This window comes from Vombatus ursinus, unplaced genomic scaffold (genome assembly GCF_900497805.2).
Source record: "Vombatus ursinus unplaced genomic scaffold, bare-nosed wombat genome assembly UNPS02014841.1, whole genome shotgun sequence".
In the NCBI taxonomy this organism is placed as follows: Eukaryota; Metazoa; Chordata; class Mammalia; order Diprotodontia; family Vombatidae; genus Vombatus; species Vombatus ursinus.
The window spans coordinates 26,110,901-26,133,939 of NW_020954619.1; the positions used below are offsets into that span (position 1 = coordinate 26,110,901).

General features: G+C 34.9%; 1 protein-coding gene across 1 annotated transcript in view; it reads left to right on the top strand.

Annotated features, from left to right (window-relative positions):
- Nucleotides 1-23,039, top strand: part of CSMD1 (CUB and Sushi multiple domains 1) — a 2,488,924-nt gene that overhangs the window by 384,389 nt on the left and 2,081,496 nt on the right. Inside the window, exon 2 of the mRNA XM_027840340.1 lies at nucleotides 6,113-6,329. Within this exon, the coding sequence (XP_027696141.1) occupies nucleotides 6,113-6,329 (217 nt within the window). The remainder of the gene's footprint in view (nucleotides 1-6,112; nucleotides 6,330-23,039) is intronic.

Sequence of the window (23,039 nt, forward strand, 5' to 3'; positions counted from 1 at the left end):
CTCTCTTTCTCTCTCTCTCTCTCTCTCTCTCTTTCTCTCTTTCTCTCCCTCCATATAAACATATATGTAATATAAAGTCATTTGATGTAGCTTTATTTTGCAACTGCTCGTGGCATACCAGTGAACTAGCATGATTCTTTTGTTATTACAGGGATCTACATGACACTGAATGACACCCACAGAACCTGCAAATGCCCCTTCATATTCTTCTCTACCTCAGCCTTTTTGTCTAGTTCTAGTCCATCTAACAGTCATAGTGTCACTTTTTTTGGAAAACACATTCCTGTAACACTATCATACCCATAACACTCAATATACATTGTTCATCTACTTGTTGAGTGTTTTGTGATTTTTTTCCTTGTTGCCATGGAGGTCTCAGTCAGTTAGAATATTACAATAAATCTATTGCCTTTGACCTATTTCTATCTATGTACCTAGGAGAACTGGTTGTCTGGTCACTAATTGCTCTATATATGCATTTGTCTTTGTGACACTCCAAATTTAAATTGAGTCACTCAAATATCTACAGCACCAGGAATATCTCGTCTTCCATTCAAAAATTGTGCTTTCCCTCTCTTCTTGAACTTATCCCCTTTTTCCAGCATCATCTCCCAAATCTGAGGGAAAAAAAGTCTATTCTTTATGTAGGCATCTTGGGCTCAGCATACTCTCAGCCAATCAGGATTCACATCTTTCTTCACATATGCTACACTCATGTCAATCCTTAAAAAAAAAATAAAAAAGCTCCAGGATTAAGCTGGAGTTAGGTTACATTTCTAACAAAAGCACTTGATGGAAAAAAAACTGTTTTAGCAGGAGGTAATAAAATAAAATCTCACTGAAAAACTGAAAATTGCTCTCTTGCCCACTAAAGTTACATTTAAAATATAATAAAACTTTCATGTTCCAAGAGTTTTTAAAGTGAATTAATGAAGCATATCCTCATCCATATTTTGTTTTGTTTGTTTAGAAGAGTAAATTAACCATCCTTTTAGTTAGGAACATTAACTAGTGGTCTTTGTTTCTTCACTGCTGTGTTTCTTCACAGTATTACTTAATACTGAGCCAGAAAATGAACTTTCATATTTTAAAGCTATTTTGGAGCATTTTATTGCTATTGCTTTGGCTCAAGAAATGGACAGTATGGTATCTTGATGGTGTCTTGAAATAAAAAGCCTTTGGGAATTCTGAATATTTCTTTTAATTAACATATGATGCTATACTTTTTGGAAACAGATTTTGGTAAATCAAATTAGTTTGAATTGAAATTCAATTTATTTATTGTATAAAACAAAAAAAGTGTGACATTTTGGGAAAAAAAGTCCATTTTCATGTAGGCATTTTGGGCTCAGCTTTGAGAAAAGTAACACTATTTATAATTCTGAAAATATGAAGAAGATACAAAGAATCATAGAATCTCAGCAATTACAAATTATAGCTAAGTGATGAAGTGGATAGAGTATTAGGCTTGAAATTAGGAAGACATGAATTCATGTCTGACCTTAGACTTACTAGCTGTTTGACTCTGAGCAAGTGACCTATCCCCTGTTTGTCTCAGTTTCCTCATCTGTAAAATAAAGATAATAATAATAGCAACTATCTCCCAGTGTTATTGTAAGTATCAAGCGAGGTAATCATTATAAAGTTTTTAGCATAGGGCCCAGCACATAGTAAACATTATATAAAGTTGGCTGTTTTTGTTGTTGTTAAACATTTGCTCAGATCTCAACAGGACCAAGAATCCTTTTTCTAACATTTCTGAAAAGCTGTCCAAAAGTCTCTATTTGAAGATTCAGAGTGACAAGACATATTTTCTCTCTTTTCTTATACTGATCTTAAATTTGCCCTTTGACAGTTTCTACTATTACTCCTAGTTGTGTCTTGTTCAAAACTTTAGGTAATGCAATGCTGTAAATCTGAGTTATTTTGAATTCTGCTACAGATATGTGCTAGCTATGTGACCATGAGCAAGTCATTTAAACTCTCTGAGTCTTAGATTACTCATCCCTAAAATAAGGATAATAACGGGGCCTTCTTCACAGAGTTATTGTGAGGATCAGATGAGATAACACATAGAAGGCAATTTACAAACCTCAAAGAAGTTTACAAATGCTAGCTCTTATTGTTGGGGTTGTTTTGGTTGTTAAAGTTAGCATAAATGTGATTCTTTCTGCAAAATTCTTTGTTCTAATTTGAGCTCTACATGTACCTTAAATGTTACTCCTCAGAAATAATTTACCCTGTGAGAAGGCAGCTCTTTACAATGGATATATTATGGTAACTACTTTGCATGGCATAACTGACATTTACTGATGAATTTATATTTTTTTTCCTTCTTACAAATTTATGATCATGTCTTTACTGTTTTGATTTACTGTGAAGCAATTGCTAGATAAACAAGAAAAGCTATTTCCTTTAAAGACCTTTCAAAACCCCACAGCTTTAATATTTACTTGTTATAGTGTTATTGTTAGATTTAAATTTAGTGGAAAATGGGTTACTTATTAGTTCTTTGGTTTTAAACCAGCAAATCCCTTTTATTAAATCTCTTTTATTAAGATTTAGCAAACTCCCACAAGCATTTTACAGTATTATCATGAAAGATTTAGGCTCACGGAGACCTACTGGTGTGAAATGTTTATAAAAATATATAACATAGCCTGAAATAATTTTTTCTTCTCAGTTTAACAATAACTATAGGGATAACACTTGTTTTAAAATGCTTATGCTGCTTGCAATCATCACAAAATACTCAAATCTCCAAAACTTTTGGGGCTTGTGTGGATACATCGATATGATGCTGAGACAATTCAGTTCAATGGCAAATTATTCACGGTAATTTTATTAAGAACCAATTGCATGCTAAGCAATGTGCTTGGCAAGGAGGCACAATGATAAAAAATTTTAGTTGAAGTCAATAAGCATTTGTATATCATGTATCTTCAAGGCCTAGATGTAATTTACACAGATTGATATACTCAAAGTAAAAAAGACAAGGAATTCAAATCTTGCCTTTCATAATTACTAACTTAGCTGTATGACCCTGTATAAGTCACTTAACTTTTCAGTGTCTTGGAAATATACAAGTATTTATCTATTAAGGCAGATAGGTGGCACAGTGGATAGATCACTGGACATGGAAGCAGGAAGACTAAAGTTCAAATCTGACCTCAAATACTTATACCTTGTCTAACCCTGAGAAAGTCATTTAATATCTGTAAAATGGGGATAATAATGACACCTATTATGCACCTATGATGATAACTACTTTGCCTGGCATAGTGACATTTCCTGATGAATTTATATTTTTTCTGGCATTAATTTCAACCTGAAAATTATAGTATTTCTTCTTTCTATTTGGATTATTCAATTTTTTTTAATCTTCAAGGTCTAGCTGATTTCACTTACTTTATAATAGAGTCCCAGATAAGATATCCAGCAGACATTTTAAGCTCAATATGTCCAAAAGAGAACTCATTAATTCCCGCCCCCCACCTTCTTGCCCTCCTACCTTCATATTACAGTAGAGGGTAGCAACATTTTCACAGTCCCTCAGGCTTGCAACCTAGGAATTATCCTCAAGTCATCATTATCTAAACTCCCTCCTCTTATATCCAAGCTACTGCAAAGGCCTGTTGTTTTGACCTGTGCAACATCTCTTCTATACCTTTTCTTCCTTGACAGCTTTCTAGTGCATTATCTCACATCTGAACAATCGTAATCACATGCTACCTCAAGTCTCTCCCCACTCCAGTCCATCTTCCACTCAACTGCTAAAGTGATTTTCCAGAACACAGGTCTGACCATGCCACTCTCCTACTCCATAAACTTCTGTGGCTCCCTATTTTCTCCATGATTAAATATAAATGTTCAGTTTGGCAGTTAAAACCTAACCCCCTTCATAACCTAGCCCCCTCCTACCTTTCCTGTCTTCTTCCACCTTATTACCCAACATGTATTATTCAATGATACTGGACTCCTGGCTGTTCAACAAACAAATTACTCCATCTTCTAAGCACCAAATATTTTTCTGTCTATTCTCCTTGCCTAAAATACTCTCCTTCCTCAACTCTTCCCACTGATTTCCCTGCCTTCCTTTAAATCCCAACTAAATCCCTACCTTCTACAGGAAACCTTCCTCACTCTTGTTAATTCTCCTGCCTTCTTTGGTTAATTATCTCATATTTATCCTGTATACACCTTGCTTTGTGTACATCTGTTCTCATGTTGTCACCCTCATTAGAGTGCAAGCTTCTTGAGGGCAGGTAATGGTTTTTGACTCTCTCTCTCTCTCTCTCTGCAATCCCAGTTCTTATCAGAGGCCTGGCACATAGTAGGTCCTTTTAAAAATGTTTATTGATTGATAGATTGAATTCAAGAAGCGGCAGTTATAGAAGTGTTTTGATTTTTCTCCCTTAAATTTCTGTAGATAGTTGCTTGCTGATTTTCTTTCAAACCTGTAAAATACATCATCAAGAACTGGTATGAACAAAAAAGGCATGTAGCTAGAACAAAGAATAACACATTGGCAGCTTGTGTGTTATACTTATAATCTTGCAATGTTTAAAAGATCTTCAGGATGTTGGATGTGTTTTCTGTGGAGGAAATACCAGAGGACCTGAGCTAGTAACTCACAAGAAAAGAAGGTAGGGGTGGAATGTGATCTAAACATTACACATTGATGTGATCATGAATCCATCAAAAACAAACTATTGTCTAATGTTAGACACACACACAAACACACATAATTATATGTATATATATAGACATGTATATGTATGTAGAATAAGATATAGCATCTAAGACTAGAAAAAGAGGTTAGTTGATTATTTGATGATGATTAAAAAGAATTGATAAAAAGACAATCAGTGGTAGTATCTTGATGACACAGAAATATTAAAGGTACCAGAAGACTAATTTTCAATTCTGTCCAACTCTTCATGACTCCATTTGGGATTTTCTTAGCAAAGATATTGTAGTAGTTTGTCATTTCCTTCTCCTGCTCATTTTACAGATGAGGAAACTGGGGCAAAAAAGAGGGTTAAGTGATTTGCCCATGGTCACACAGGTAGTAGGTGTCTGATGCCAGATTTGAACTCAAGAAGATGAGTTTTCTTGACACCAGGCTTAGCATGTTATCAACAGCACTACCTAGCAGCCCTGTTTGTACCATATACAGTTTTTCAATTTATTATATATTATTGTGTATTACTATAGAATGTGTAGAATTCTACTTTTTCCAACAAGATCCTTGAGGTCATACTACATTTTAATTCAGTTAATAACAATCACCTACTCTATGCACCGAGCTAGGTGCTGAAGATACAAAGAGAAGAATTAAAAAAACATACTTTCAAGGAACTTATGCTCTACTTTTTTTTTTTTTTTAGTTTAAGGTGCTTTTGTTTACTAACAGTGCCAATCAATATATCATGAATGCAATGGATGTTGAAAAAATGTTTTTTGAATTGAACTGAAAATATATATATTATTCATTATTAAAACTAGTGATCCTAAAGTTGAATACACAACATTTTTAATAGGACAAGATAATATTCTAATCTAGGACTTTCAATACTATTAGTTTGAAGAACTGGAACAATACTTGCTAAGGTAGTTTCTAGCTTTAATATTTGAGGAATCTATGACTTTAAAGGTTTTGTTTCTACATTTTTCATTTATTTCCCCTTTGCTTTCTGTGTGCTCTCATCTCTGTCTCCTAGAATTCCTAGTGACAAGTGGGAGCTATAATCCTGAATTAAGTAATAACTATATAACAAAATTCAGAATGTAGATCTGATTAAACTAGTAGATCGAAGTATAACCTTAATGTCACGAAGGACTGGGGTTTAAATCTTGTCCCTCATACTTGATAACTATATGAACTTAGTGAAATCACTTAACATTTATGTGCCTGGGGAAATTTTCTAGGATTTATTAGACTAAGTCCTGAATATAGTTAGAGGGAATTCACACACATCTCTTACAAAGTCAAAATCAAAGATCCTTCTGTATCTATACATATTGAACACAAAACAATTGAGGCATAAAAATTTTAAAAAGTCATATAAATGGGCTATAATGATGTTGGTCTTTATTTTTCTATTTTTAGGTCAAAACTGTGGAGGATTAGTCCAGGGTCCCAATGGTACTATTGAAAGCCCAGGATTTCCTCATGGCTATCCAAACTATGCCAACTGCACATGGATCATTATCACTGGAGAACGGAACAGGATACAATTGTCATTTCATACGTTTGCTCTTGAAGAAGATTTTGATATTTTATCAATTTATGATGGACAGCCACAGCAGGGCAATTTAAAAGTCAGGTAACGTACACCTTCTATGCACATTCTCCTTTTTAGTGTCATGCATTGGACAGCTCTGTGCTGTTATTTTGTTTTGCTTTGTTTCAAAAAATAATTAGAATTTTTCTTTAAAAAATTACCTAGAACAAGTTTCAGTTATAAAGGACCATATATACATGGCCAATACTAGGTTTACATTGGCAGAACTCAAGGCCCAAAAACAACCATATGAGTAAGCAAGATACTTGCTTAGGTACTTTTTCCTATTTTGAATTTTTTTTTTCAATCAATACAATACTTCCACCAAATATTGTCAAGACAATTAAAAGAATATATTTATCATGATTTTGTTTTTAGGCAACTGTTGAATGAGTAGCATATAGAACAGATAGACGCAGTGAATCCTGTTAAGAGCATGTTGGGGTACTTTGTTTTACCAAAAGAATATAGTAGGAGGGAGAAGGTGCCATGAAACTTTATTTGCCTTGGAATGCTTTTTCTTTAACCATAGCTATGATCCTCTTTTCTCTTCTATTCTTGATGGTATCCATTTTTCATTTGGTCTCCAAAACCTATAACTTGAGATAGTATCATGGCTATAATATTAATAATAATAATAAATAATAATAATAATAAAGGCTATGCATTTCAGACCATATCACATCCATTTTTCTTTCAGCAAAATGCTCCATTTTCAAGTGATTGATTTTTATTAAATTGCCAGACATATTTTAGAGGGAGTACTTCAGAGGGAGTAATCTAGACTTTCAAACTCAGGTTTGAAAGAGAGCTCTTGAGGTTTGCTTTAATCACTGAATTTCTAGAAAATCAGTCAGTGTGGACCATATAGAAAGCCTTTGGTTTGAAGTGGGAATTGATACTGGACAAGCTTAATTGTACTGATTAGATAAGGACATGGCTATTGATACTTTACCTGAGTATTTTATTAAAAAAAGGCAATAGTGGATACATATATAATAGATTTTATTAATGATGATACAGTATAGGAAGAGGATATCACTAATGAATAGGGAAAGATAAAATCCATATGACATTGTGAAATGTGTAGCTACCATGTTTCATTCTTCTTTTACTTAGTTATTAAAAATGATATGCAATATATATTCTTCTTGAATTAATGATTTTGAATATATTTTAAAATCATGACTCTTTGCTTATAATTTTTCTTAGAGCCTTCCAGTTTTCTCCTAGGTTATATTAACATTTGGCTTGGAGTATTTAAGGCAAATTGTTCCATCTCTGGTGAAATAGAATGTTATTTCTTTCTAATTCTATATTTGATCTCAAACAGACAAGAACACCTTTGAAGAAGTCTCCTATCATTCCTTCTCTTAATAAGATTTGGAGCCTTTGTTAAGACTCTTCCCACACATGATTGGACTTGCTTATAGGTCATTGATGGGGTTCTTCCCACACGTCAAGTTCTGATGTTCATCACTTTGGTTCCCTTTTCTAAATCCTAGGACATATTCCTCGCTCATTCAAGTAGCAAATGTCATATTGTTGTGGGAGCTTTGGACCACGGAATTTGAGAAAAAGGAACAAGATAACATAGTAAATCTATTTGATAGGCATTCTGCCCAAATACCTTAAACCCATTATTATCTATCTCCTAGAGGAAATAGTCCTTAATTAGGATAAATCTAGTTACCATTCTTTCTAATTTTAATCCATTCTTCCTTCTACTCCGGAGCATTCCTTTAGTGATAATAAATACACTAAAAACTAGAACATACTTTACATTATACATCAGTAAAAATATCTACGGACCAGGATTTCTGCTATACAATCCTTCATCTATTAGCCAGCATCAATGGTGAAATTAGCCAGGAAACAACAACTAGACAAACTGAGGCCAGTTTATAGTCATTAGAAGATGGATTTTCCTCCCCTTGGGTTTTTGTTTGTTCATTTTTACTTTTTGTAAACCTATATCTCTATTTTGAGGGGCTCTTAAAAACAATGCTACTTTTTCTTTTCTTTTTTTTTTTAGGCAATAGGGGTAAATGACTTGCCCAGGGTCACACAGCTAGTAAGTGTCAAGTGTTTGGTCTGAGGCCGGATTTGAACTCAGGTCCTCCTGACTTCAGGGCTGGTGCTCTATCCACTGTGCCACCTAGGTGCCCAAAACAATGCTACTTTGTGTGCATATAAAGTCACCACTCCTTTTCACTTATCAATTATAGTAGAAAAAGTGAATGATTCTAGGAAGACCATTAATTTAATAAATATTAAATCCTGGGTTGCTATTTTTTTCCCTAACTAGAACCTTATGTTTCCTAAGATTTATGATAAAAATATACTCCATGATTTTTTAGTTTTATCATAATTACTTGAGTTGCTTTGTGTTTCTAGTACATTTCCTCATAAACTCTTTTCCCCAGGGTACATGTCTTCTGTTTCTAAATTTGATTTTATAAACTCCTTCCTCCTTTCCCTCTCATTTGGTTTGCGCTGCTGAATCCTGTGGGTGCACACCAACTCTTTGAGAATGATGATGATCTTAAGAAGAATCACTCTCAATAGTGCTTCCATTGCTATAAATATATTTCGGCCTATGAAAGCTGATTAATTTATAATCTTTCTACACTAAAAAAGAAGGAATGATGGATGCCTTGAAATATGACTAAGATTATGTATGTGTACATATTTTAATTGCAAAATTACAAGGTTTCAACATTTTGGAATCAATTGATGGGTGAATAATATAGATTATACCAAATTCTAATTAGTTTTGAAGGGAGGAGCTGAAATTAAATTACTATTTATTTTCACATTACCTCTTTGAACAGTTGTTCATTTCTCAAATACAATTAAGCTATAGTACTTAAAACAGTGCTGGAATTCAATAGGATGATGATTTTTTTTTCTGAGAGGATTGATGTCCTAAGCCCCTGGTGCATTAAACTTGCATGAGAGTTATTACTTATTGGTCATATTTCATTGTTGACTTATGCTACACCAAAAAAAGGTTATTTTTGGTAGTTTAAAATGGGCACTGATTCAAAATTGTGTTGAGTTTTCTAGGAAATTTGAACATTAACAGTGGAGAGGAATATTAAGACAAAGAGAATAAGAGATTTATCTATGTATACATGGAGTATGGATTACATTCCAACCGCCTACTTGAGCTATAGTGTCATTAGATAGTGACTCGATATTTGCCTACTAAGCATAACAGTGGGTAGATTTATTTCCCAAAACTAAATAAAAACACTTTAAAATTGAAATGCTATCTTTTAGCTCTCTTTATCATTGTGGCTCTAATATACAATATGACCTCTTACTTTTAAAAATTATAATTTGAGCCTGAACCATAGGATGAAAATCTGATTTTATAGCTTTTGACAAAAGAAATCAAAGACTGGTATATCAACCATAATTTCAATCAATATTAGGAGTAGATAGTTATATATTGACCCATCTATTCTGATTTAGCTAAAATTAGAAATAGAGTTCTACTGGTTTTCAGGAGCTGCTACAGTAGTGTTTCTTCTGGTGGGAAATAAAGTAAATACCTTGGAGATAGCATTTACAGCAATTATAACAAACCTTTATTCAAATTTTGAGGGTCACTATGGCATAGAATATACAATCCTGGATGCCTGCACACTGTTTGAATTCTTCCAGGATTCAGTTCACCTTGAAGTCAATTGCTATTATAGTTACAAGTCACTCAACCACAGATGGTGAAGAAAGAGGAGACTGGAAGGCTTTCTTCAGCATTCTTTCTAGTTGATGAGGAGGAGGCTAAGCTGAGGCTGCTTTGAGATTTCTGATAAATTGGTATTAAGTGATTGTGCTTATTTCTAAACCACAGTGATCCAGTTGGCATTTTGCATTTTTAAGCATATCTACCTTAAGTGCATCATTGTTAATCTATTATTACTGTCTAAATCTAGTATGGCCATCCTCCTCTTTCATAACCGCCAATCTATTCCCTACCACCTATTCCTACATATGCCAATGCTTTCTGAGTGGCATCTGTCTCCTTCAACTGAGGAATTCGGTTGCCAACAGCTTACCCTGGCTGGATAGCTGTTGGTCATAGGATCTTAGTGATTCTAAAATGTTTCTTTCTGTTTTAATTTTGCCATCTGTGTAGGGAGAGTTTTAGCTTGTACCTATTGAAAATAAGAAAGAGCAGTGACTAGATAGAAATACATTTTTGAAGTCCCTTCTGATTATTTAGCTATTAAAAATAGCTACATATGCACACAGAAGTTACACTCCCAAACCCTATCCTTTTAGTAGAAGTATTTCTGTCATATTAATGGTCTGAGCACCATCCACCTCTTCTGTCATTGTGACATATTATGTCTGAAACAGTATTTGATTTTTTCTCCCTCAAATCATGCAGTAATTGAAGCTGGTTAAACTTGATATCAACCTCCCTAACTGTCATCATTTTATAAGGCTACGCTCTAATTTGGAGTGAAAGCCCATTAAGAAAGAGAAGATCTTAAGCCACTGAAGAAAGATACCTGTGAAAGAAAATAAATAGGAAAGCATTATATAAATGAGAAAGTTAAAGATGCATTATTCAATAATAGTTTTTGAATTGAAGTTTTGAAAACAAGGTCCTGCATAATTATTTTGAGTCTTCCCTCCTGCTTGATGAAGATTGCAACCAAATAATATACAGTGACAATGATGGAGGGAATAATGTTCTGAGAACTCTGTAATAAACATGGTCTAGAGGAAAGAATAGTGAGAATAGAGTCTGACAGCATGGACTGCTATCCCTGCTCTGATCCACTACCCACACGATTTTAGGCAAATCACTACCTCTTTGAGCCTTAGTTTGCTCAACTGTTAAATACTGGGATTTTTGGGATTGAGCCAGATAATATCTAAGGTCCTCTCTGACTATAAATCTATGATCTATGACCTTTACTAAGTGACAGAACAACTGTCACTTAGGGGAAGGGAGGGGGATCCCCAGAGAGACAATCAATTATCTTACATTTTTGACTGGTGCTGTTCATGATTATGTGAATTTAATGACCTACTTCTATAATCACAAATAATAAGGGTGGGAAAAGAGAGGATTGTGAGGGGAAGCCAAATGAGGAAATGTTCTGTCCCATTACAGACTGACAACTTTCTGACTATAATACTGAAATCGAATTACTTGTTCAGGGTCATGTAGTGAGTTTATATCAGAGATGGGATTCAGATGCTAATCTTTCTAATACTGAGACTGGCTTTTTATATACTGACAAAGGGGTCAAGCACATACCCAATAATATCACCAAATGTGACCCAAACCAGATGAAAATGTAATTGGGAAATATTTATTGAAATAAATAAAAATACAATAAACATAGATATTACATTTTAAAACTAAGTTAACAGATTGCATTACTGAGATTCTTATGTACAAATTAGTGTTCCCATTTCTATTTCCATTTTCAATTTGACACCAATGCAATATATTAGTATGCCTTTCAAGTTTATTTCATTGAGTCATAACAATATAAACTCATTGGATTGGGAGTCAACAGACCTATGGTCAGATTCTAGAAGTGCCACAGTGAGCCTTGACCATTAGCATATTACTTCCTTGTTCTGGACTTCTATTTCTTCATCTGTAAAATGCATGAAATGACCTCTAAAGCCAGTCCAAGTCTGCCACTCTATGATTCTATAATTCAATTAATGAATAAGCGTTTATGAGAATCTATGCCAGGGATTGTGCAAGACAAGGGCGATACAACATCAAAAATGAAACTTTCTACAGGCAAGGAGCATATGCTGTATTGGAGAAGACAACATGTATACACTATAACCATATAAATATTGACATTTTACCCTCCTGTTTTCCTTATACACTCATGACTGAATGCACACCCATATACATTCAGAAAAGAAAAAATCCTGTTTATCTAACATTCTTATGTCTAAAAATCCCATTATATCAAGAAATCCTTGAGGGTAGGGTTTGTCTTTTACCTCCTTTTGTATCCCTAATGCTTAGCATTGTACCTGGAACGAAGCAGGTGCTTAGTAATTGTTTATTGATTGACATTCTCTTTCTCTCCCTCATCCTCTTTTTCTGTATCTCCCTCCTTAATTTCCTTAATAAAATAGTTTATAAACTTTGTCCTTGTCAGTTTATACAAAATGTCAAATTACAGTCATTCCCTGTAGTGAAAGACTGGTAGACTTACATATCTCTTGCCTCTTTATCCCCACCTTTCCTGTCTGTCTTTATATTTCCTTGCTTTTCATTATTTTAACTCCAAGACTTTAGAAGAATGTCAGCAGTGAACTGGGGGCTACAGTAGTTATTTCATTCTTTCTCCTTTTAAATCAGAGGGGTAGTTGTCATAAGCATAAAACCTGGGAGGAAGAGAAAACTGAAATATATTCAAATATTTCAAGGACCTGTGATTTCATTGGTGTAGGTACTCCCTCCACCAATGTATCTCAGGATCCCTCTATGATCTGGTAAACCATCTGCATTAATTGTTTTGGTGTAAGAATTCTTTACCTTGGGGTCAATCTAGTTTAGCTAGCTGGTTCTCAGATGACAGAAACACCATCCATGTCTGGTCTATGTTCAAAACCTTTCTAGGTTTCACCAATTACCTTCACTTACCCAATTCTCTTTGTGACCTGTAATAAGCCTTTGAATGATTACTATCAGAGGTACTTCTGTGTGGTCACGGAATAGCTTTTTCTCAGTGCAAATATTCAGTTCATATATTAGATACCTATTATTTGCAAGTCCTAGTGGTAAATGCCACAGATATAAAGATAAACAAGCCAACAACCCAGCCCATTTTCAGAGTTTAAAAGGCTAAATTGTCCAACAAAATCATGGTAATAATAATTTAACCTTTTATAGTTCTTCAAGGTTTAAAAAGTTCTTCTTATACAGCTACTCCATGAGTGCAGATATTATTAAAACCCACTTAAAGGGATGATTAAACTGAGGATCAAAGATGGGACAAGGAGGGAGTGGAATCAACATTGATTTAGAATCGCATGTTGTTCAGTGGTTTCAATTGTGTCTGACTCTTTGTAACTTGATTTGGGGTTTTCTTGGCAAAGATACTGGAGTAGTTTGCTATTTCCTTCTTCAGCTCATTTTCCAGATGAGTAATTGAGGCAAACAGAGTTAAGTAACTTACCCATGGTCACACTGCTTATAAATGTCTGACACCAGATTTGAACTCAAGAAAGGGTATCTTCCTGACTCCAGACTTGGCCCTGTATCCACTGCAACACTCAGATAATTGGGGTTAAACTCCCAGCTTTGCAACTTCCTGTATGGTTTATGGTTTATTCTCTGTGAGTTTAGATAAGTCACTTAAGCTCTCTGAGGCTCAGTGTCCTTAACTGTAAAATGAAGGTGTTTCAGCTAGATGACCTCTAAGATTCCTTTTAGTTATAAACTGATGATCCTAAAGTCAATGTGAATCTTTGCTTTTTTTTTTTTTGAGGTCCTGTTAACACTAGATTACAGACTCTTGAACAATCATGTTGATGAGGAATCATGTGGTCAAGCTCCGTGTCTCTTGTTTTCAGCTCCCATCTGTGATCTGGTCCCTGGCTATTGCAGTGGTCTTTGTTCACTATCATATTCTCAGCACACCCTCGGTTTGGCCCTCCTGTGCATCACACTGACATGCTCCTTGTATTCCAAAGCTGGTGTCTCAAGGTTACAATGTCTCCAGCGCAGCTGTCACTGGCTGCTATTCACATACTTTTTTCTATGCTCCTTCAACTGTTTCGGGATAGCACAGAAATCAATAAGCTATCAACAATACAGTCAATTCTGGCGCCCAAGGCAAAATTCTGGCACTCCAAGTGATACAGTTATATGTTCTTAAAGTAGATGGATGCCGATTTTAGGAACAGGAAAAACTCAGCTCTCTCTTCTATTAAGTTGATATATCTGTGGCTGTGCTACAGGGATAGTACATGGGTACTAGTTATGGGGATATTTATGGGTTGTTTCTTAGAGCCAAAATTTAAAGAGATAAATTTTCAGGTTGACTGGATTGATCATTCAAATCATCATGGATCTGAGTCTGAAACAACCTAAAAGGAGCAAATGAGGAAATCTAGATGAAACAAACATAATAAATCTAACTTATCAGTCTTTTGTTTTTATCACAGCCCTGTCCATTTTAGACAGTGCAACAGTATTGAGGGGGAAATTTAAAAACATATGAAAAACAAATGTGTCAGAGGCCTGCATTTAAGTGGGGAGGGAATAAGCATTTATATAGCATCTACTAAGGTCCAGGTATCCAGGCACTGGGCTAAGTACATTAAAAATATAATCTCATTTAATCTTCACAATAGCCCTATGATATATGTGCTGTTATCACTCTTATTTTATAGTTGAGGAAACAAAAATTAAATTACTTGCCCATGATCAAACAACTAGTTCGCTTCTGAAGCTAGATTTGAATTCAGGTCCTCCTGACTCCAGGACGAGCTCTCTGTCCATTGTGCTACCTAGAAACATATGCACAGATACACACATATGTATGTATATATGTATGTATGTATGTATATACAGAGAGAGATTTTTTAAAAAAATATTTAACAATCCAACAATTACACTGTATGTGGAGTGCACCATTCTACTTGCTAGTTACACATGGATGAAATGGCATAACCTTTGCCATCAAGGAACTTAAAATTCAATAGTATCAATCCATTAATGATTATTATTAACCTCTATCTATACACCGTACATTCTGCCAGGTACTTAGGATTCAATGGCAAAAAAAGAAAAAGAAAAAAATCCTGTTCTCAAGGAGCTTTCATTCTATTGAGATAATGTATGTATATATGAGTATATATGCAACGTAGCCATAAATAGCCTAGCATAAACACGTAACATATACAAATATCTATATCTACATGTAAATATAAGCATCAACACATACCCAAATGCACATATATGCATATGTTCGGATGTTTGCACACATGTCTGTGTGCAAAAATATGCATATATACATACACATATATGAATATGGATATATGTGTATACATGCACACACACATATATATACACACATGTGTATATATAGAGAGAGAAAGAGGGAGAGAGGGAGGGGCAAGAGAACAGAGGAGAGAGGAAGGAAGAGAAGGAGAGAGCCTCTAAAACTGTAAATTGAAGAGCAAGGGTTGATCTACATTGGCAGAGAGTTTCCTCACCTGGAGGATGCTCCTTCCAAGGAAACTGTTTGTTGTTCAATAGTGTCTGACTCTTTGTGACTCTGTGGATAAACTGTCCATTGTGTTTTCTTGACAAAGATATTGGAGTGGTTTGCCATTTCCTTCTCCAGTTTTACTCAAGCTGAGTGTCAGTGACTTGCCCAGGGTCACATAGCTAGTAAGGGTCTGAGGTCAGATTTGAACTCTGGTCTTTCTGACTCCAGGCCTACTGCTTTATCTATTGCACTACTTAGCTGCCCCAAGGAAACATAAGTTCTATCAAAAAAAAAAAGCAATATCTCTTGAATTCATCCTATAGGTTGCCTAGTTTCTCTTTGTTGATCTCTACCTACCCAGACCCCAGAAGGTCTCCCCAGGCAACCCTAGCAGCATCTCTATTTAAATTTAAAGAAATATATTTTCAGGTTGATTGGATTGATCTAGAAAATTATTTGATTCCTTCCTCTCATGCATCATTGTCTTTTCCCTAGGATCCTTCCATAGTTTATTTCATTATTAATAACTATGTATTAATCACTCACACACATATGTTGCTGTTTTCAGCCAGCTAAAGTATCACCTGTTGGATATTACAAACTACTTTCACCCCATTAATTGATGACAACGTTGGAGTGTAGGACTTGCCAGTGAAGGACAAATTTTTGTATTTGGTTATCTTTTATTCTTCACATATTCCAGCAATCTATTTGTCTATTTAACCTACTCATAAAGCCATGTGGGAGAGTATTTTTGTTTTATCTTATTTTATTGTTTTGTGTTGGTATAGACCTGATATTTCATTGGTTTAGGACAGCCCAGATAAGGAAACTATCCATTGGTGCAGAATGGCAACTGCCCTTCAACTTATTGTCTTAACACTAAAAGGATCAGACAAATTTTTCCTGATAATTTTTAATATATAATTTATTGTGATTTTTCCTACCTGGACAAATTTACTTTAAACTCAAATAATTGCAAGCATATCTCATAATTTTACTTTGAAATAAAAAGTTTCATCCTACTACCTCTATTTTCTTCATCTTATAGATGAAAAAAATGCAGTGTCAATTGACTCATGTTAGTTCTTCAAAATATCCTTAAAGTTTCCTCTTAATGAATTGCCTAGGGTCCCTGAGAATTCCCAGATTCACACAGGTAGTAGGTGCCAGAAATGGGGATTAAGCCTAAGTCTTCCTCACTGAGACTAGCTCTCTGTCCATTATTCTAGTCTGCATCCTAAAAGTGGATACTTTGATTATTTCACTCTAGTAGGGAAAACTTCAATTCATATATGCTTTCTCATTCTGTTAAATTTGTATTCTTGCCTTTCATTAAATCTTCCAGAAAACTTCCTCTGATTCTTTCCACATGTATTGTGTGTTGCAATAAACCATTTGCCATTTATCCCTTTCTCTCACTATATGTTGGTCTGACCTACCTTCTTTTCTAGTTATTGATATCTGTGATGAATCCTTTGTTATCACTTCTCAAGCAAAAATAAACATTGGTAACATAATGCTACTTGCATACATATAACATTCATTCTCCTTTGGAGAACTTAGAATTTTTATTCATCTGAGATTATGATGCTTTGTGATTAGCAGCCACACACCATCATTTGAAGAATGCTGGTGGCTAAATAATGGGATTTTGCAACATAGAGAAGATTGGAGTCATTGGCAATGATCTGTAGTTTCTAAGATATAATTCAGGTAAAATGGATGTTTCCATTAGATCTACAGACAGATAGAATAGAAATATATAAAACATAGAAGAGTAATTGCAGACTTGCTAGAGGGAGGAGGACCAGACATGAATGCTAAGACATTTTCTGGGGTTATTGGACTGACTTTAAATGCATTAATCTACAAAATCTTCATTGAAGCTGAGTTTTGAGCAGATTTCTAGAACTGAATGAAGATAACTTTTGAAACTGAAATTCTGATTGAAAATGGTTAATTAAATTTAGTTAAGAATAACTTTTTTGATTAATAAATCAGAAACTTTATTCTCCTTAACATCCAGACACCAAAACTGGGCTTTATTAATGAAGGTTTAGCATTATGGATACAGAAAAGGTAATTATTTTTATTATTGTCAATCATTACATGGGAAGATCCTGCACTGTATCGAGGAAGGATTGGTAGAATTTCTGAGGTGATACAGGTTAATCTCAGCCATGTGGTAGATGATGCTATTGTCTACTACTTGGCCTCAAGTCTGCCTCCACAACAGATGGGTGGAGATCCCAGCTATGCTACAAAGTTCTTAGAATTGGTGTCAGCAGGTGGGCAGGTCTGAGAGGATGCAAGTTGAGTGAAGGGGTTGTCTCACTGGTAGTCCAACACCCATCCCCCAGGGAAACAAGGGGTAAGGATAATGAAGCTGGTGATCTCCTCTCCCCAAGGTAGGTCACAGGAAAAATGGTGGAGTCAATTTGGTCCCTTGAGACAGCTATTGGGGATCCCTAAGTTCCAAACCCAAAGTCTCAGAATGACCAGAATATCTAGTCTTCCTTCTATCTAGGCTACCTGATCAGCACTGTATTGCCAGTTTAGATCAAGGGCACAGTAATTCAAAAATCAGGGATTGGTGATGATGTCCTTTTCTCAGGATGATGGGGTCTCTGACTGACTTACTACAGGTAAGAATTAGGGAGACTCTAAACTGCTGCTTCAGCTGGGGTTGAGGCTGCTGCTGCTATCTTCTGAAGCTCTTATATTCCTGAGTTGTGGAGTCCAGGGAAGGGACTCCATTTGCTAGAGACTAATGATTATACTGATAATAGTTATAAAGATAAGCATATTATTATTTTCAATAACAGAAACAGCAGCATAAATAATAATAGACTATATTAGAGAAATAACTATTGGTGGATATGTATATGCATAAGCATATGCATATGTATATGTACATACACAACACATACATACAGATAGATAGGAAGATAGATATCCATATGAGTAAGATGAGAAGACAGAACAGTTTACTACTGGATTTGGAATTTGGAATCAGGAAGCCCAAGACTCAAACCCCTCCTCAGACATTTACTAACTAGTCTTGTGATCTTGAAGATGTCTTGAGCTTACCAACACAAATTGCCTCATCTGTAAAATGATAATTATATCAGCTGTATTTGGGGTGAGTCTCTAAGCCTCACCACATGTGAAGCTTGATGAAATGACTGTTTTATCCTCTGAGCATTCAACTATGCTCCCACTGAGCTCAAAAAAATGTTCATAGAGTAATGCTAAAAGTTTAACAATCTCTCTGGGAAAAATATATACATATACTTTAACATTTAATCCATATTAATAATACTTTAATAAATATATGTGAAAAGGCCTTGTCAATCTTTAAATTCTATATAAATACCCATAATTATTAATAAAAAATAATAAAATTCACACAAAATTTTCTACTGTTAAGTTTTATAGGATTTAATGATTATTGTTACTGACTAGATAATGAAAGATAAATGTATTGAAAATAGTTTTTTTAATTGTATAAATGCTATTGATGAAGAATTGCTCTAAATAATTGAAATGACTTTTTTTTTAATTAAGGAATTACTCAGATTATAACCTATTTCCACAGATGAGTAGATTCACTTTAATTTTATTTTTGTGAATAAAGATTGTACATAACTTTTCAGTCCTGATATCTGATTTTTAATCTGTCTTTCCTTTGAAGTCAGGCTGCATTTTTGGAATTTGATGCTTCCTTTATTACGATTAATCAGTATGTGAACCTGCTTAACCTTCACCCCTTGAAATCCCTAGTTTGTTTCAAGTCTCCATTTAAATTTAAACTCCCACAAGATACTTTTCCTGATTCTCCAATTTGTTAGTAGGCATACATATAATAGTTTATACTAACCTATATATCTCTATTCCCCCACCACCACCTTGGTTCCCAGCAAAATGTCCTGTCTGCGGACAGGCCCAGCTACTTTTTTGTTTTTGTATTTCCCAGAAGCTAGACATGGGTCTGCAATATAGTTGGTATTCCATAAATATTCACCATTGTTAAAATGAGTCTGTGCCTTGGTGATTCATAGTTAGTACACCCATAAGCCATCCCATTTTGAAAATTGCCTTCTAGTTTCACTTCTTGGAATAAGAACATTAACACCTATAACCTAAAACCTAGTCTTGATATACCATGAAACTCCTCAAACTTTGAGATATTATCAACAAAGAAGCACAAAAATGATATATGCACATGGTATCAAGAAGGTTTAATGAAACAGAATATTACAAGTGTATCTATTCAGTTAGAAGCCCACTATCCAGCCTCAGTGAACTCTTGCTACATGGTGCAGCAGGGCTTTCACATTAACTGAGAACAGAGTCCTATTTGACCAGAGCTGTAACAATGAATCTTGTGTTAAAACTGCTTGACAAGATAATGTTTACCCTAAAGCATATTAAACTTAAGTGTTTGTCGACAAATCATGGATTCCTACCAGGCTGATTTAGATTTCTTCCCTAGAATTCAGTTGACAGCATCCCAGTCACAAGGCTAGAAGAGACTCAGAGGCTACATGATGCCTCTAGTCCATAACATCCTGATAAAATTCTCCACCTATAACACAACTGACACATATTATCCCCACCCTCTGTTTGAAGATATAAGGACAGACTATTATCCTTTAGGAAATGGAAGATTTGTTTTTCTTTATATCAAGCTTGGATCTCTTTGCAACTTCTAACTATTGCTTTGAATAAATGGTCAATATTCTCTAGAAATAAACGAGCAAATCAAAGTGAGTGTTGCATTGTATAGTGAAAAGTATTCAGGATTTGGAGCCATAGGACCTGGATTTGAATTTTAGCTCTGTCTTGCTTTCTTATGTGATACCAAGCAAACACTGGGAATATTTTGTCATCTGCACAAATAAGAGGTTTAGACCAGAGGTGTCAAACGCAGAACCAGCAAAACTCCTAAGTGCAGCCCAAGCCAGATTAAAATGCAATTGGGAAATGTTTAAGAAACTAAATAAAAATGCAATACAACATATATAATGTTAATTTGTGGTTTTCTAAAACCACAATATGTGGTCATTGGGATTTACATCTACTTGAGTTTGACACCATTGGTTTACAGTAGGTGACCTGGAAGGGGCTTCAGCTTCAAGTCTTTGCTCCATATCATCCTTCTACAGAATAGACCTTTGGTATGTTAATAGCTGGTTGTGAATTCAATTCACACACACACACATACACACACAGACACATATGATCAATCAACAAGCATTTTTCAAATACCTACTGCGTGCCAGGCATTGCATTTTGCTCTGAAGTGCGAAGACAAAAAGATAATGCTGCCTCCTTCATGGAGTTTACATTATCAGGGGGAAAATAATATATACAAATATAAGTATGGAGATACACAAGGTAGGTTTTTGGGGTGATGGAGAGGATTGGGGAATCAGTAAAATTTCATGTAGGGATGGTGCTTAAGTTTAGCTTTGAAAGTAGGCAGGAATTTCAGAGGTGGAGATAAGGAAGGAGTATATCCCAGAAAGAGGAAACAGTTTATGCAAATCCATGGATTCAGGAGTTGGAATGTCTTGTGGGAGAAACATTAAACAGGCAAAATTTGTCTGGACAAGGGAGTGCATGAAAGGGAGTAATAACTACTAAGACTGGAATGATAGGCTGGAAGGAGATGGGGAAGAACTTGAAATGCCAAACCCAGAAGTTTGTAATTCATCATAAAGGTAATAGGGAGTCCATTGAGCTTATTGATCTGGGAAATGACTTTGTTTGAGCTGTGCATTAGAAATATTACTTTGGCAATTTTACCAGCAATTTGGAAGGCTAATTAGAGAAGCGAAGGATTCAAGTCAGAGAAATATATTATCTGCAAAGCCCTGTGTTCAGCACTGGGGATAATAAAAAGAAAAACAATTCAGTCCCTACCCTCACAGGACATATAATATAACACGAGAAATGACATGTGAACAAAAAAGCATCATTAATCAAAATATTTATTAAGCACCTATCATTTTCTGGATTCTGGAAATATAGATATTATACACCTACTTATATATAAGATAATTAGAGATGGATAGAAAAGAGGACACCAGCAACTGGGAGAATCAGGGAAGGCTTTATGTAGAAGGTAATGCTTGAGAAGTAGGTTTATGAAAGAGAGGGATTCTATGAAGTCAATTTCACCATAAGATCACAAAATGAAAAAGCACCTCTGAGGTTACCTAATCTAACTCATACTTGATCAGAAATCACTTTTTCAACTTACTAATAAGAAGTTATACAATTCTTTCCCTGATAACTTCTGGTAAGGAGAAATCCAAATGACTCACAAGGTACGTCATTCATTATATTTTTGAAGAGCGCTAATCATTAAGGTATCTTTCCTAGATTGAGTTGAAATCTGCCTCTGTAATTTCCACTTAATTCTACCCTTTCAGATCTACATGGTCAAATATAAATACTCTTTCAAAATGACACTTCTTTAAATCAGAATCTAAAAGATTTAGAGTTGAAAGATGTCCATCTAGTCAAATCCATACTCCCACTAAACTCTCCACTAGAACATACTTAGCAAATCATCATTCAATCTCTACTTAAAGATCTCAAGTGGGAGGGAACCCACCTCCTTCCTAAGGATATACATTTCTTGCTTGGGCAGCTCTAATTGTTAATGGTCATTTGAATTTTGCTCTAATATATTCCCTTCCATTGGATACATTCTCAAGTAACTTATTGTTCTCAAATGATTTCGTGAACTCCTGCATAGGTGTGTTATGTGTACAGTTGATCTAATGTATCTGCTTTTCCAATCTTTGTTGTAGTTAGTTTCATATCTATTCTTTGTCATCTTCTATAGGGCTGGGATGTTAGATATCAAGTGTAAAGGTCACTCTATGTTTGATGGTGAAAAGAGTTTGTTATTAAAAAAAAGTTCTACCTAATTTTTTTATTACTTTTCTGTTTATTGTCTTCCTTCCATTATCATCCTTAACTATCCTCTGGATGACTGGGTCTTTCACCTAAGCATTCTTTATATCAGCCTTATTTGGTACTGATACTTTTTTGTTTTATGAAGTCATATTGCTCATCATCTTCAATCATCTATGTATGTGCATAAGTTTAAATGCCTTTAAAATTCTTTTTGGAAACAGGTGGGATGCAAATCATAAATAGAGCCCTTTTAAAATCTTGTATGCATGGTAAATGTCTTATTGGAGGAGAGCCTTTAAAGCTATATTGCTCAACTTAGTAAAGTACTTTAAAAAAATAAACAAACAATAGACCCAAGGGGGTCCCCTATCCCCTATTCCCAGGGGTCTTATAAGGCTCACATGAGATAATATAGTTAAAGCATTTGCAAAGCTTAAAACAGGATGTAAATGCCAGTTAATATTATGATCATTATTAGCCTCCAGTAACCAGGGCTTCAGTCTGTTGATAAATTCTTTCCTGACCCTTCTACTACATTCTTGGGGAGCTCAAGTAATGTTTATAGTATAATACAAGGGTGTGCAGATACATGTCT